Source organism: Capra hircus, chromosome 14 (assembly GCF_001704415.2).
Source record: "Capra hircus breed San Clemente chromosome 14, ASM170441v1, whole genome shotgun sequence".
Taxonomy (NCBI): Eukaryota; Metazoa; Chordata; class Mammalia; order Artiodactyla; family Bovidae; genus Capra; species Capra hircus.
The window spans coordinates 74769277-74786235 of NC_030821.1; the positions used below are offsets into that span (position 1 = coordinate 74769277).

The 16959-nt window shown below is 48.0% G+C and overlaps 1 protein-coding gene across 1 annotated transcript in view; it reads right to left on the reverse strand.

Annotated features, from left to right (window-relative positions):
• Nucleotides 1-16959, reverse strand: part of ZFAT (zinc finger and AT-hook domain containing) — a 160880-nt gene that overhangs the window by 57871 nt on the left and 86050 nt on the right. Inside the window, exons 8-10 of the mRNA XM_018058597.1 lie at nucleotides 13916-14003; nucleotides 12855-13004; nucleotides 11067-11240 (exon numbers count right to left, since the gene is read on the reverse strand). Coding sequence (XP_017914086.1) covers nucleotides 11067-11240; nucleotides 12855-13004; nucleotides 13916-14003 — 412 coding nt within the window. The remainder of the gene's footprint in view (nucleotides 1-11066; nucleotides 11241-12854; nucleotides 13005-13915; nucleotides 14004-16959) is intronic.

Consider the following 16959-nt stretch of genomic DNA (forward strand, 5'->3'; position numbering starts at 1 on the left):
ACCGCACATGGCTCTGCGATGGGGCGTGCTTAGGGAGCCCTTTGCACCTGACTCCACGCCCCTCCCGCCCCTCCGTGCCTCTCTGTTCACTCTCCGCGTGCTGGAGACACTGTCTCCCATCTCCACCCTTTACACACTTAAGTCCAAGTGCCCTAGCCACACTCCCGTTCTCCTTCTTTTGTAAACCTTTGATATTAAAACCTATCTTCTACTCACACTTGTTCTAATCCGGACTCACTGTCTCACCCATCAAACGGGTTCCACTTCCGACCTTCCTAGGGGATCACTCACCTCATCACCCAAGTTAGAGACCTGGCAGCCTGCCTCAACATCACCACGACCCCAGCTTCACTCACCTCATTTTTTTAGCACCTGATTTCAACTCCTAATATGTTTCTATTTCCCTTTGTTTCTAAAGCCTCCACACTGGTTTTAGACCCCAATCATTTGTTTTCTGGGCAGTGGTAAAAGCCTTCTGAGCCAGTTTCCTTGCCTTCAGGTAACCACCCCCCCCATCCATCACCCACCCTCTCCCCACCTCCACCGTACATACACCCATCCTGAAGCCCCATCCTCCATTCTGATCTAACACAGAAACGCCCACAGCCCTTCCTGTCGTGCTCCCCAACAACTCCAACAGTGGGTCAAAGCGGAGGTTCCAGGGCTGGGGCACAGAAGGTTCCCAGAGCCAGAACTGACTCTCCCCTCCTGATTCCTCTCTCTGACTTCCTCTTTTGCCTTTGCAGTCTAAGACCCCTGAGCCTCTGCTAACACTTTCCATGCCTCGGATACACTGTCTCTTGGCATCTGGTCATTCTTCACTTTAACACAAAACTCAAGCTGATCGACATCTCTGGCACAGGCAGGTGAGGAGCCAGCACTCCACACGCTCTGTTGATGCCCCAGCTCTGCGGCATCGTCGCCACCTGCCATCAGCCACCCACAGGCAGGAACCGTGTCTTACTCATTCTGGCACTCCTAGTGCCTAAATGCATGGCATACCCTGAAACCAGCCTGTGCATTTTACCAAACTGAGCTGGGCAAGAAACAAAAAGGAAATTTTGGACAACTCACATGAATAATACTTTCAATAGGAGCAGCAAAAGGTAAACAGTTAACAGAAATACAGCAAAACAGCTAACAGAAATACAGAAATATAGAAATAACAGAAATACAGCAACTGTACCTGTCGTTCCAGGTGAATGACCCCCAAGCTCTAGATTCTACTAATTCTGCAAGTCCAAAGCTTGAGGAAAACCTTTTCATGCTTAAGGCAAATCAGTCATAACTGGAGAGCAATTTCCTCAGAAGAAAAGCTACGACAAACCTAGACAGCATATTAAAAAGCAGAGATATTACTGTGTTGACAGAGGTCCATCAGTCCTAAAGGGAATCACACCTGAATATTCACGGGAACAACTGATGCGGAAGATGAAGCTCCAATACTTTGGCCACCTGATGCAAAGAGCGGACTCACTGGAAAAGACTCTGATGCTGGGAAAGAATGAAGGCAGGAGGAGAAGGGGACAACAGAGGATGAGATGGTTGGATGGTATCACCGACTCAATGGTCATGAGTTTGAGCAAACTCCAGGAGATGGTGAAAGACAAGAAAGCCTGGCGTGCTGCAGTCCAAGGAGTGGCCAAGAGTTGGTATGACTCAGCAACTGAATAATAACAACGAGAGCAATTAACACCTTTTCTTGAACACAGTATCATCTTTTTTTCAAGAGAAGGCCATCCATTGCTGTACATCTCCTACCTAAACTCAGACAATCATACATCCCTGCTGGCATGTGACTCACCCAGAAAATCATTATTGTGCCAGGCAGCCTGAGCAGAATGGTGTCTGGGTTCCCCACCGGCACAGTGTGGGGAGGAAAGCTGATAAAACCACTCTCCACATTGATAAATATTTTCACTCATTACTAATACATCTGGATCAAAGAGTAAGAGATAAAGTGCTAAAAATGATTAGTGCCTGAAATGAATAAATGGAATCACCTCGTTGGAGAGCCAGAGTCAGCCTTTTATGGATATATTCCCGGGACTCAGCAAGAGACAAGGAGAGAAGGCAGCTCCTAAGAGCATCCCTTACGAGGCACAGAGCTCAGGCAATAAATATGACAAATGTTTCCAGCAACCACTGACGCCCCCACCAAACAGGCCTGGGAGAGCACTGGACAGAATCTTTTGCTGCCTAATTAAAGTAATGCAATATAGACACATGACTAAACACAAAAAAGCAATGATTTGAGACTATCAGATTGCTTTCCATCGAGATACTCCTGGGTATCACAGGGAGAACCGGCTAGAAACGCAGAATTTACTTGAGGTTAGAGTGACCTCAAAGGGCTGGGCGACGCAGAGCAAATGGCTGTGTCAGTGTGAGTCCCAGAGCAGCCCGGGAAGAGAAAGAAACGATGACAAAGGAAAAAGGAGGTGGGTTTAAAAAAAAAAAAAAAACTTCATTCATTTCTCACACAACATGCCTGGCAAGCTCTGCGTACTGAGCTGCTGGCTATCAACAGCTGTGCCAGGACTTGGCCTGTCTGATCTCACCCAGAACCCCCAGAGCCCCGGGACACAGGCAGGACACCCTCTTACGAAAGAGGAACCAGGAACAAGAAGCTGAGCAACTTGTCAGGTTGTGAAGCAGCTGGTGGTAGAGCCTGGATATGCACCCCAAAGCCCTGGGTCACAGCTACATAAGAATCCACATACACACGGCTACATTTAAAATGGATAGACCTACTGTATAGCACAGGGAACTCTGCTCAGTGTTATATAATAACCTAAATGTGGAAAGAATTTGGAAAAGGATAGATACATGTATATATATAACTGAGCCACTTTACTGTACACGGGAAACTAACATAACACTGTTAATCAACTATACTCCAATGTAAAATAAAAAGTTAAAAAAAAAAAGACAACGTGACCTACATTGGAGAGGAAAAAGAAAAGATTCCTCTCACTGATTCATTTTTGACATCCCTCATTTTGTGACATTTTCACATTGAAATTGAACAACCTCATATTCATACTTGCATTTTTCAATAACTGAGGTATCTTCATAACTCAGTTGTAATATACTCCCCCCCCCCATTTTATTGATTTATCTTGGTTCTCACTGAGCGTCATGATGGTGGGGGAATCTGTGTTTTCTCTCTGATTGCTGCTGGCATTACCTGTTGTTGTATCCAAAATGTCTAATTACCTGGGGGGTGGGGGGGTGGCTCATGGAGTCGTCCCTGTGGTGCCTTCTCAAGGTGGCTGTACTTTGGCGACGGGAGAGCGGACATCTCATCTCATGCCCTTGTGCTGGCAGCTCCGGTGATAGGAGCGTCCCAGCAGGAGGCTGCTCAGCCACACGCCCTGCCCCTCCCCATGCCAGCTATCCCCACAACCTCCTCCCCCCACTCTCCATGCCCACACACCCCTGCCCCCGCCTGCCACCACCCCAGCCCCTGTCCCCCCGCCCGCAGCTGCAGATGATGGGACCACAGTGGACAGTGACCCGACAGGGCCAGGAACCTGAACTGTGGGGATCTGAGGCACGTAACTCAGGAGATGCCGGTCATTAGATGTCCACTCTGTGGACGAAGCAAGTGAACAAACCAACTGCAATGGGAGACAGAGAGAGAGAGCATCAGGACAAGGAGGCCGAGAGAAGCGAAGGCTGAGGGATGAAGACCTCCACCCCACGAGCTCTCCCTGAGGGGCCACGTGGGGGGCAGGGGGGCGGTGCGAGGCCAGGCCTGGGCCGGGAGCACAGACGGGAGCTGATGGGAGCCCGCGCCCCCCTCAGGGGGGCAAGCTCACGAGGGAAGCTAAGGGACCTCGACCAGTCACAGTCGGCAGCGTGGCAGGGTGGGGGAGGAGGGGGCCAGGGTGGGGCCGGGCCATCAGGGAAGGCCTCCGTGGGGAAGCGATGGGCAAGCTAAGACAGAAGGGTGACGGGGTCCAGACACAGGAAGAGGAGGCAACAATAGTCCTGAGGAGGAGAAACCCAAACACCAGGGCCCCAGGACTTCCCAATGGGCCAGTAGCTAGGACCTCGCCTTCCAATGCAGGGGTAGGGGGTCGACCCCCAGCCAGGAAGCTAAGACCCCACGTGCCCCAAAACCAAACCATAAAACAGAAGAAGCAGTACTGTAACAAATTCAATAAAGACTGTAGAAATGGCCCACATTAAAAAAAAAAAATCTTAAAACACACACGCAAGTGTCTAAGTCTCTGCAGTTCAGTTCAGTTCAGCTGCTCAGTCACGTCCAACTCTCTGCGATCCCAGGACTGCAGCACACCAGGCCTCCCTGTCCATCACCAATTTCCAGAGTTTACTCAAACTCATGTCCATCCAGTCGGTGATGCCATCCAACCATCTCATCCTCTGTCAGCCCCTTCTCCTCCTGCCTTCAATCTTTCCCAGCATCAGGGTCTTTTCTAATGAGTCCGTTCTTCACATCAGGTGGCCAGACTATTGGCGCTTCATCTTCAGCATCAGTCCTTCCAATGAATATTACTGGTTTCATCTCCTTGCAGTCCAAGGGACAGTCTCTGCAGGATACAATAAATGTCCCTTTTCTGTTTCAGTGACCTCAAGTGAGCTTCTGTCAACAGCAACCAAAAGAGGCCCAGCAAATACAGATGTTGAATGGATCCATGAGTGCAAGAATAAAAAACACCAACACTCCTCAAAGCAAACCCAGAAGAAAGGGCATGAACAAACAAGGCACTCAAGAGAGGATTAAATCCAATTTAGTTAATCAAAAGAAGTTCAATGACCGCAAAGAAGTTTACACACAGTGCTAGGAACCAGTCAACGTTACAAATTCCTCACGCACGTTACTGATTTAATCCATCGTATCCTCTGATTCAGCAGTCCCCAACCTTTTTGGCACCAGGGACTGATTCCATGGAAGACAAATTTTCCACAGACTGGGGATGGGGGAATGGTTTTGGGATGATTCAAGCACACTACATCCATCGTGCACTTTATTTCTAACCTAATTTCTAATCTAATGATCTGACAGGAGGTACTAGTCCCCGGCCCAGAGGTTGGGAACCCCTCCTCTAATTCACCTGACTGATATCCTGAGTAATCAAAACACTAAAAAGTATAATGAAATGATAATATTTGATATCCACTGAACTAAGAAACTGAACATCTTTAATAAGATGCGATGCTAAAAATGAAAGAGTTCAGTGGGAACTCTGCTAAGTTTCTGATGTAATTTTTTGAAAAGTACGCTGGAAGTGTGGTGCATGATTAAAAGAACCAAAGTGGAACAGCCCTCCTGCTCCTGGAAATATGTCCTAGGAAATTAATTCGAAAGAAGGAAAGGTTTATATGCAAAAAAAAATTCCCCACAATGTAAGTTGTAATAATGAGAGGGAAAAAAGGAAACCATCCTCTGCCCCCAAATAACTAGGTGATGGATGTTAAATAACCTTACTGTGGCAGCCACTTCATAACGTATACGTGTATCAAACCATTATGTTGTACACCTTAAACTAATACAACATTATATGTGAACTGTATTTCAATAAAACTGGAAAAAATTCTTTAAAAAAAAAAAAAGGAAAAGAAACACACACCTGCTGTCTTTCTTTGTTTCTTACTACACCCTCATCTGGCTTGATGAGTTTCCCCGAGGATGGCTCCAGCTGCTTAGTTACTTTAAATAGAGCTCTATATAAAACCAGGGATGAATAGAATGGCAGAAAAACCTTAAACTCTCAGAAGAAAATAAAACTGTCCCCTTGTCTTCTGGCATTTGGATTCCATCAGAACACAAAGACAGAGATGGAAAACACGCTTTAAGGCAGCATGTTTGAAATATCTGCTAAGTTAAACAATTCCTGCCAAATCAAGCTTCGTGTGTACCTTAAACTTGAAGAAGCACTAAAATACTTAGAGAAAAAAAAAATCTGTATAAACTATAAAAATACCAGGAGGCATAAAAGCGAAAATGCCTTCCTATGGCTGTTTATCCAGTCTTACTGAAAAAGGTGGTATTTTGCATAAGCAAATTTTTCAGAAAACTGCCTTTACCCTTTTCAAAACTGATACTCTTCAAATATTAACTATTGCGCTGTGCCTTCCTAGTGAAGGAATATTTGAAAGAAAAGGAATTTGATCTTTCCTAAATGATACAGGTGATCCAGATTAATCACCACAAATATCTGTCTGTACCTGTGTCAAGGTGCCCCCTGTGTCGAGGTACACCCCATGCTGAAACCCACCCTGTGCTGAGGTGGCTGGGTACACGGGAACACTGATCACTAAGAGGGCAGGCACACACTCCCAGCACTGAGAATGAGCGGACACACTCGGTGTGTGGGGGCCCAGTTAACCTCCCCACAACCCCACTGTGCTAAGGCAATCGTGCCCTCCCCCCAAAAGTGCTGCTTAGTTGCTCAGTTCTGACAGTTTTGCAACCCCGTGGACTGTAGCCCGCCAGGCTCCTCTGTCCATGGGATTTCCCAGGCAAGAATACTGGAGTGGGTTGCCATGCCCTCCTCCAGGGGATCTTCCCGACCCAGGGATCAAACCTGCGTCTCCTGTACTGGCAAGTGGATCGGAGCCTGTAGACATCACCGTATATGCAGAAGGGATTTTGCAGATGGGATCAAGTTAAAAATCTTGAGTTAGGGGATGATCCTGGATTACACAGGTGGGCCCAGTGAAACAGCAAGGGTCCTTATTGGGGGGAGGGGGCAGACTCAGAAAGGAGACGGGAGGACAGAAGCACAGGAGAGAGGGAGTGAGAGCTATGTGCTGGCTGAGATGAAGGAAGGGCTGGCAAACCAAAGGATGCAGGCAGCCTCTAGAGGCCAGAGAGCTTAAAGCAACAGATTCTCCCCGCGGGTCTCCAGAAGAAAGGCAGTCCTGCTGACCCCTCGATTTTAGACTTCCGACCTCCAGAGCTGTCTCACAGTAAACCTGTTGTTTGAAGCCACTACATGTGTGGCGGTCTGTTACGGCAGCCGTGGGAAATGAATGTACCCGCAACGCATAGGAATCATCATCGACCCCAAGTTACAAACAGGGATGATGAGGCACCTGCTTAAGGGCACTCAGGCAAGAAGTGGTTCAGACCCAGGACTGCCCCAAGGACCCAAGGTCTCACCCACTCTGCTGCACTGCCTCTCCACACAGCCTGGCACACACGGGTCGGCTGCCTCAAGTGAGAAATGCACCCTGTGGGAGGCATCGCAGGCAGGCATTGTGCAGCAGGCGTTTTGCAAAGCGAAACATGTCTTTCCAGTTCTGGCATCTGTGGTAATTTGTGCAATGGCAACTCAGAACACAAATAGCTACAGCAATAAAAAGGCCGTTTAAGAAGTCTCTGCACTTTACTAGCTGAACTTGAAGCAACCGTAGCGAGGGACGGATGATTCTCTGTAATTAGTACACTGGTTTTGATACTAGGAGGAATGGATCAGCATTAGACAGGGAGAGAAACAGAAGGCAGAGCGTGATAAAAGACCAGGGAAGGACATGGCACCAGATCTGGATTAAATTCGAGACACTGCCAGGTATTTGCAGCTGAGACTCCTCTGCCCAGGTGAGACTGTAGGTAACCAAGCCTAACTCAACAGTTAAATCTGTGTGTTAGTCTAAGCTAACTTCAGTCAGCTCAGCGGTTCATTTTAGAGTATGAGTTCAGTTACTCTTATGGTTCATAAAAACCTCAGAAAAAGAACTTCAGGTGGCCCTGGGCAGGGTGCACAGAGAAGTGGGTGTCCTGGATCCTGGAGTTAGCCCTCCCCTCTCCTGCCCATCACCAGGACCCAGCCCGTGAAGATAAGTCACAGAAAAAACCCACTGTGTTCACGTTGTTGCCCCACTCCCACCCATGACCCTTGACCTTCTCTCCAGCAGGAAGTCAGAGGAAGAGCAGGAGAAGGGTGCTTCGGAGAGGCCAGGCTCACTGCAGCCTAGTCAGTGGGCTTGCTAAGGTTACCCTAATGGCTGCTCAAGCACCGTCTTCTTTTAACTTCTTGGCTCTAAAGTGCATGTTCTTTGAAGTAAAGAGGACACAGATAAGCGGGTCTGCTTTACCCTAGAATGATTGTGTTTTTCAGAGGAAACAGGACCTTGCAAAAACTCTGGACTTAAATCTCCTAGAATATTTCAATGTGGAGCCATGGGATCTCTTATTATAAATTGAAGAAGCAAGGGGAAAAGTGGTACTTCCTCCGCTCAGACCTCATTTCCATACTCAACTCTCCACTTGTCCAATTACTACACACACCAGAGAGTTTGAAGCTTGGGTAATTCCTCTTTGTAAATTTTACCAGGAAACTTCTTCATCTCCAGTGTAAGAGGGAAGGTTGGATTGGGGGAAGAAGGGGCATTGAACTTCAAAGAGCTTTTCATTTCATGATTAGAGAATTCCTGTTTGATTACATAACACAAAGGCACTACACCACTGAACCTTTCCCATCTGTTCTGGGTAGGCAGAATCATGTACAAACCTCTAGACCACGTAACATGTGCCTAGACCCTCTTTAAAGTCAAAAGTGAGGAGATGTGTTACCAGCACGATTTCTGCATTAAATTCTTGTACCTGTTGGCATACATGCAAAGGGTTTAATCGGGCCCTTTATAGATCAATATCTCTCTTTGTACATGTCGACTGGCAAATCTCTGTAACCAGAACCGTCACCCATTCCGGCCTATCACTTCTAAGGCACACTAATGAGCTCCTTTGGGAAATAGGAATGAATAAATAAGCCTAGATCACTTTAAAGAAGCCAATACACTTGAAAAATTAAGATCCACAAGCAGGTAAAGGAAAGGATAATTACTCAGTTCCTTTTTACCTCATTAAAAGAGACCCAAGGACTTCCCTGGTGGTACAATGGATAAGAACCCACCTGCCAGTGCAAGGGACATGGATTTGATCCCTGGTCCAGGAAGATCTCAATTGTCAAGGAGCAACTAAGCCTGAGCTCCACAACCCTTGAGCCAGAGCTCGAGAGCCTGTGAGTTGCAACCGGAGAGTAGCTCCCACTCAGTACAATTAGAGAAAGTGCTTGAACAGGAACAGCCCCAGGGCAGTGAAAAATAATTTTTAAAAATTGTGTGTAAGGCCATGCAGCAGACAGGACCGCTGAGGGGGCAGCTGTGGACAGAAGAGTCCTCGGTGTGAAGACTGGGGCTGAGAAGGCACCAGGAAGGAGACTGAGTTGGGGGCCCCAAGCAGGCCTGGGCGAGGAGTGGGGCATCGCCTGCAGCTCACCTTCACACCCAGTAGACAGGGAGGCAAAACCATCCCCACTTCCCTAGGAGGAAACTGAGGTGCAGAGAGGTCGGCGGACCCAGGTCACTGTACCAGGTGGGAGCGGGCAAGACTGATGCCTCTCCAGCTCTGTCTGCTCCAACGTAGCTTCTCTGTGGCGCAACCTATGGAATTATCACTGCTACAACAACTGCACTGAAAGCCGCATCATTTCAGGCCAGCTCTAAAGCCACGCGTGGCTCTGAGTAAAGCAGGAACCCTATGGCTACAGGCTGGGAGCCTCATCAAGGTAGCCAGGCCCTATATGAGCACACTTCCCCGAGGATTCAAAGCCTGTTTCAGAAGTTGCCAAACAGCTCATGAGGCTCCCTAGCTTACCCAAAGAAACAACAACTAAATGAGAAAAACATCTCTGTCCATCTGAATTCCCCTCCTTGCCGACGAACTCGGGGAAGCGGGTGGGGAGACAGGAGGGACAGGCTGAGTGTCCCGAGGATGCTGGCTGGGACATGGCTGCTCACGCTAATCCCATCCTCCCAAGACCCCGACAGCCTGTCCGTGGTGCCCGATCAGACGTGAGTGCCATCGTCTCAACGCCCTTCAGTGCCAAGCCCGGAGCTTGGGGCCAGGCGGAGGCCACGGTGCCCCTCTCAGCCCTCCAGACCCCACCCCAGCGGCCCAGGGACACGCCAGACCTCCCTGGCTCTGGGGGCGGCCGTGTCTTGTAACTGGGGCATCACTGGGGACTTCAGGGAATAATATGCTTACCCTGTCGAGAAACATCAAAGAGGCTTATTGCTGGCGGAGGTGTGAGAATTCATGAATAATTACATGACTTAATGCTTCCATTACTCACGACACGATGGCTTTACTGTCATTGTATTTTTAATTATTTTGATTACGGATTTATTAATTCACAGCACACTGCTTGAGTCTGAATGAACAGCAGGGCTCTGGCTTTGGTCCAGCCCGAGGCAAACCGGACCCTAAGTCCCGACGGATCTCGGGCTAAGCATTCAGCTTCTCCCCGAGCCCTTCGGGCTCACTGGCAGCACACACGACAGATCCCCAGAACCACCTCAAATTAAAGGCAGGACAGACCGGCAGGATCCTTCTCTGTGCACTGAAGTAAAAAATCTCCGTTGAAACCACTTCACTTTTTACGGCAGACTCCGATTGTTGTACGTAATTGCACTAAAAAAACATTTCGTTGGTACAGTTTATTAATCTCCTTACATGGAATATTGAGAAGACCCTCATATGATTGCGGTTTAAAGGAGAATTTTAAATGTGATAGCTCTTTTACCGTATAGCTGCCTGTCTTCCTAAAACAACTGTGCAATTCTGCCTTTCTCTGTCTCTCTGGCTCCTTGCCGGATGACCTTCCTGCTGACTGGGACACACACCAGGTGGAGTCATGGCTGCTCCTCAAGGTCATCAGGCTCGGGCGGGGAGGGAGGGTTGAACAGGACTGAAACTTCCAGATCAAGGTCTCCTGAGGATGCCTTATTCCCTGGGGCAGAGTCCCCTCCACGCCCACCCCCCACACATGCATGCACGTGCTTACACACAAACACACACACACATACACACACACACGTGCAGCAAGTGTCCAGCAAGCACAGGTGGGGTCAGCACAGAGCCTGGGGCACTGAGGAAGCAGGCGAGGTCACTCTTCCCTCCTTCAGAAGAGAAATTCCAAACCCTGGCTCCTCCCTGCTCTACACACAACCACGGCGTAGGCCGGACTTGGAAGGTCCGCCTCAAACCACAGTCCTAGGGGAAAAAGCTCGCTGTGGAGTCACTCACTCACCGTCGGCGGTGTGAAGGAGCTTGTGGCTTTTCAGCGTCCCTTTGGACTTGAACTTCTTGCCACACATGTCACACAGGTGGGTCTTCTCAGTGCTGTGACGATTCATGTGAGCCTTGAGGTTGCTCTTGCTACGAGTTGCGTACTCACACAAGGAACACTTGAAGGGCTTCACACCTGTCGGAGGAGAAAAAACAGAGAGAAACAGATGTATACATGTGTGTGTGCATCTGAAGGAAGGTATACGCATACATGTCCACACACACACATCCCCTTGTCCACTGTGAAAAAAGCAGTGCATACAGCGCACGCTCCCCCAGGCCTCTCTCCGACCCAAGCTATTCCTTCCAACCACGATGCCCTTCCACCTTGGCCTGCAGCAGAATTCCTCCTGGACTCCTAATCAGTGCCACCGAATCCCCTCTCATGACTAGCTGCACCGTCCACCGCACTTGACAGTGTGTCCCTTACGGCCCCTCCCCACGGTCTGGGATCTCCAAGGGCACAGACGCTGAGCACAGGAAGCAGCGGCCGTTCATTCCACTGAACTGAGTTACACTGACAAGCATTAACCAAGGGCCTTGGCAAAAGTCGCCAGGCCCAGGCGCACAGGACCACATGTGAGAGCGTGTTTCAGCTCATAAGGTAAGAGGAGCTTTACGATGCTCATCGCTGCTGCAGGGCTGACGGCTCTACTGCCGAGGCATCCTTACCATTGGGCTAGTCCTCCTCCGTTCCCCAACTATCCACCAGGGCCCACGAAAAAGTATCTCCCAACCTTGGCTTTGGTCTCAGCTCCTTCTGCCACGTCCATCAGTTCCTGCTCTCTTTACTGAACCGTTCATTTGATCACAGATTGTAGAAAATACTTCATCCGTCCCCCTGGGGAGCTGTCCTGCTTTCCTGACTGCAGCACTGTGGGTTCCCAACTCACAGGAAGGCCGGCCCCAGCCTCAGGGCTCCGAGCCTCTTCGCTGGGAAGGCCACGTGCCCTCCCAGGGGGAGAAGCACAGCCCCACTGTCTCTGATGGCACCCTGACCATCAGCTGCCCCGAGTGCCCGCACGCGGCCCACGCCTCCCTGCACAGGCGAGCGCCCTGAGGCAGGGGCTGCCTCCCTCCTCCCCTGCTCAGTCCCCACCCAGGCCTCGCCCGCTGCCAGAATCGGAGGATCTGCTGTCCTCGGGGCATTCCTTCGTCCAGCACCCCAGAACCTCCTCAACGCCCCCACACACAGGTCACCAGGGCGACCACCAGGGTCACCGCCACGACCAGGCTGGCGCGTTGGTCCCTGCTCTCCTGAAGCTCACGTTCCGCACAGGAACCATGGTGACTTGCTCAACTACCGCTCCCAGCAGACCGTGCAGAGTGCACATCTCTGCTCACTCCAACTGAGTCATGCACAGCTGAAACCACTGGTCTCAGCTGCCTGACAAGACACATTTTTGCAGTAGGTAAAGAGAACTCTAGCTGCAGGGCGTGTGAACATGGCTTCTTCCTAAAGAACCCCAAGTGAAAGTGTTAGTCACTATTCAATGGTGTCCGACTCTTTGTGACCCCATGGGACTGTAGCCCACCAGGCTCCTCTGTCCATGAGATTTCCCAGGCAAGAATATTGGAGTGGATTACCATTTCCTTCTCCCTGGGAATCTTCCCAACCCAAGGATCGAACCCGGGTCTCCCACATTGCAGGCAGATTCTTTACCAACTGAGCCACCAGGGAAGCCCCAAGAACTCTCAAAGGCAGCTCTAAAACCACACACGAGCTCCGTTCTGACAGAGGGACACGCACCTTCATGAGCCCAGATGTGACGCTGAAGGTCTGAGCCATTCTTCATGAAATAGAAATCACAGTATGGGCACTTCATGGCTCTCTTGCCAATGAGCCCTTTCAGCTGGACCCTCCTCCCGAGAACCTCGGAGATGGTGCTCATGGAAACCTCTAGAAGAAAAGCAGATGACAACCAGAAGCGGCCAAAGAACCGTGGTTCCAATGAGAGGTAAGTGGGCCTCGTGACAGAGCCTGGATGCCCCCCACCCTAGTCACTCCTGGCAGCTCTGAGGCAGCAAGTTAAGTTGTGCCTTGTGAGGTCATGGGAGAGAACTTTTGCCTAAAAAGCTCTTTTTTCTTCAAAGCGAGTCTCTCAGACCTAGACTCCTGTTAACACAAAATGTGAGCGATGGAGAGCAGTATGACAAGGCAACAGTTGGACAAAAGCAGAATATGGGAAATACGGGGAAAAGACTGGGCTTCCCCAGTGAATCAGCGTCCTGGGGTGGGGGTGTCCTGAGGAACACAAGGAACTCAGGCGACATGACAACTCCATTCAAACAACCCAACTGCAAAGAAGAAAGTCTTGTGTCAATGGTTGTGGCTGCTGTTGAGTCGCTCAGTCGTGTCTGACACTTTTGTAAACTGATGGACTGCGGCCCGCCAGGCTCCTCTGTCCATAGGATTCTCCAGGCAAGAATACTGGAGTGGGTGGCCATTTCCTTCTCCAGGGGATCTTCCTGACCCAGGGATCGAATATCTCCTATGTCTCTTAAGTCTCCTGCATTGGCAGGCAGGTTCTTTACCACTAGCGCCACCTGGGAAGGCAGCAGTTTTAAAAAGGGGAGGAGAGCCACAAGACTGGGGCCAGATGCCTTTGAAGACTAGAAAAAATGATAAAATAGAGCAAATCATTATATAAACACCAGAGTGTTAAGTAAAGATAACTCCTCCCCTTGAATTGACTCATATCTTCATCCCTCTTTTAGTTTCATTTAACAGAGCTGCTATACAACGCTGTATCTTAAAACAAACATAAGCATTTTTAAAATCGTCTCCCGCTCCGAGATGCATAACCTTACCGGGATGGTTGGTCTTGATATGTGACTTTATCAATCGATCTTCTGAAAAAGACTTTTCACACACAGGACAAGAATAACTCCTTTTGTCCTTAACAGAAAGAGAGCATAATCAATGGACTGTCTCATTTAAACTCAGGGTCTGTGGAAAAATACCATCACCACCACCAAAGCGAGACACACGGATACCTTTCCCAGCGCCCGCAGCTGGCCCTGCACGGCCCAGGGACTCGAGGGTAGCAGGGCAGTGGCCTCGTCTCCCTTTCAGGAGGGAGGGACTGGCCTTAGAAACAACAGTCCTATGGATGCGGCTGGGCCAGTGGAGAGCAGAGCTCAGCCTCAGGGTCTAAGACCATCAAGGTTGTTAACATTTCCATCTCCCAAAGTTCCCTCCTTTATCAACATTATCATGTATGCGATAAGAACACTTAGTATAAGGCCTGCCCTCTAGCAGATTTTAGGTGTACAATGCGTACTGTCGGTTACAGACACCATGCTGTACAACAATCTCCAAGACCCGAAGTGCATTTCGCCCTCCAGTGCTCAAGACACTTGTGCAGGTGAGTTATTTTGAGACTCACAACCACTCTTGAAGGACAGGCATTATTACTTGTTACAGATTAAGAAACCAAGGCCAAGGGCGACGAGCTCCAGGACTCTGAGGAAGAGCTGGCGTTGGAACTCGAGCGTACGGGTGCCCACCCCAGGCCCTGACCACTCCCAGGCCATGTCCCATCCAGGCTGCAGGGAAGGCATTCACTCTGCACTGTCACCAACCCAGCTGCCTGCGGTGCCACATCCTCAGTTAGGGAGAAGCTTTGGTGAATGATCACGCTGTATAGCTCATCCACATTTCCTCTCACTTTAATGGTCACTTTAATGCCATTTCACATGAAAACTTTTCAGAGAGTGGATGTTATGGGTTAAATTTTGTCCCCTACAAATTCACATGTTGAACTCCTAACCCGCAGTATCTCAATGTGACCTTATTTGGAAATGTGGTCATTACAGATGTTATTAGTGAAGATGAGATTGCAGGCCCTCATCCAATATGACTGGTGTTTTTAGGAGAAGGGGAAATTTGGACAGAGACCTGCAAGAAGAAGAATGCCACGTCTTCATGGGACAAAGAAAATACCCAAGCCCAGCCCAAGAAAAGAAAATGACAAACTAGTATCTCTCAAGAACACAGATGCAAATATCCTCAACAAAATATTAGCACATAAAACCCAAAATGTTTTTAAAAGAACTATAAATCACAACCAAGTGAGATTTATCTCATTTGATTCAACATTCTAAAATTAATTAATATAATCCATCACATCAACAGGTTAAGAAATAAAAGTCACATGATAACATCAATAGAGGCAGAAAATTAATTTGGAAAAATCAAATACCTATTCATGATAAGCAATTTCAGTAAGCCAGGAATAGAGAAGAACTTCCTCAAGTCAATAAAGAAAATCCACAAACAACCTATTATAGCTATCATTACACTTAATGGTGAGAAACCAGAAACTTTCCCACTAAGATTAGAAACAGGGCAAGGATGTCCCCTCCCAGCACTGCTTTTTAACATCATACCTGAAGTCTTAGCTAATGCAGTAAGACAAGAAAAGGAAATAAAAGATACGGAGATTGAGAAAGAAGAAATTAAAGTCGTCTTTGTCTGCAGATGACATGATCACCTAAGAAGAAATTCTGAAAGAACAGACAAAGATACTCCTGGAGCTAATAAGCAGTTACGGCAAATTATAGGTATAAGTCTAATATACAAGTCAGTTGCTTTTCTATATGCTAGCAATGAACAAGTGAAATTCGAAATCAAAAACACAGAACTATTTACATTAGCACACAAAAAACGAAATGGGACAAATAAATCCATTATTTACAATGAATAGGTATAAATAAATCTCACAAAATATGTACAAGATCTATATGAGGAAAACTTCAAAACCAATGAAAGGAATCAAAGCACTAAGCTATTCCATGTTCAAGGATAGGAAGATTCAGTGTTGTCTGGACAACAGTTCTTCCCAACCTGATGGGTAGATTCAATGTAATTTCAGTCAAAATCTCAGCAAGTTATTTTGTGGGTATTGATAAACTGATTATGAAGTTTATAAGGTGATGCAAAAGACCCAGAAGCCTACACAAAATGCTAGAGGAGAAGAACAAAGTTGGAGGACTGACATTACTCAACTTCCAAACAGACTATAAAGCTGCAGTGACGAAGAGCATATGATACTGGTGAAATAAAAGTCAAATAGATCAAATGGTACAGAACAGAGTCCAGAAATAAACTCTCTTAAATACAGTCAGTTGATCTTTGACACACAAGCAAATGCTACACAGTGGATCAAAGACAGTTATCTCAGTATGATGCTGAAACTGGATAGCCATGTGCAAAAAGAAGAAAGTGAACCTGGACAAAAACTTGACACCTTTTCACAAATATTAACTCACATTGGATCAGAGATCTAGAAGCAAAATGAGAAACTATAAAACTCCTAGAAGACACAGAAGAAACCCTGGATGGCCTGGAGTACGGCAACGACCTCAGATCCAACACTGAAGGCGTTACCCATGAAAAAAGAAAAAAGAATCGATAGACAGGGAAAGACACTGTCCAGAGAATGAAACAATGAGCCACAGACTGAGAGAAAATAGTTTCAAAGGACACATCTGGTAAAACAGGCCAAAGACCTCCACAGACACCCCACCAGAGAGGATATACAAATGCCGAGTAAGCATGTGCAAAGACGTTCCATATCATGCATCATCAGAGAAATTCAACTCAAAACAAGACGCCATCACACACCGACGGAATGGTCCAAATCTACAACACTGATAACACCAAGCGCCAGAGGATGCGGAGCCGTGGGAACTCTCATTAGTTCCGGATGGGGATGCAAAATGATACAGCCATTCTGGAAGACAGTTTGGCAGTTTCCCTCAAAACTAAAACACTCTTACCATAAGATTCAACGATTGCACTCCTTGCTTTTTACCCTAATGAGCTGAAAACTCACGTCCACACAAAAACC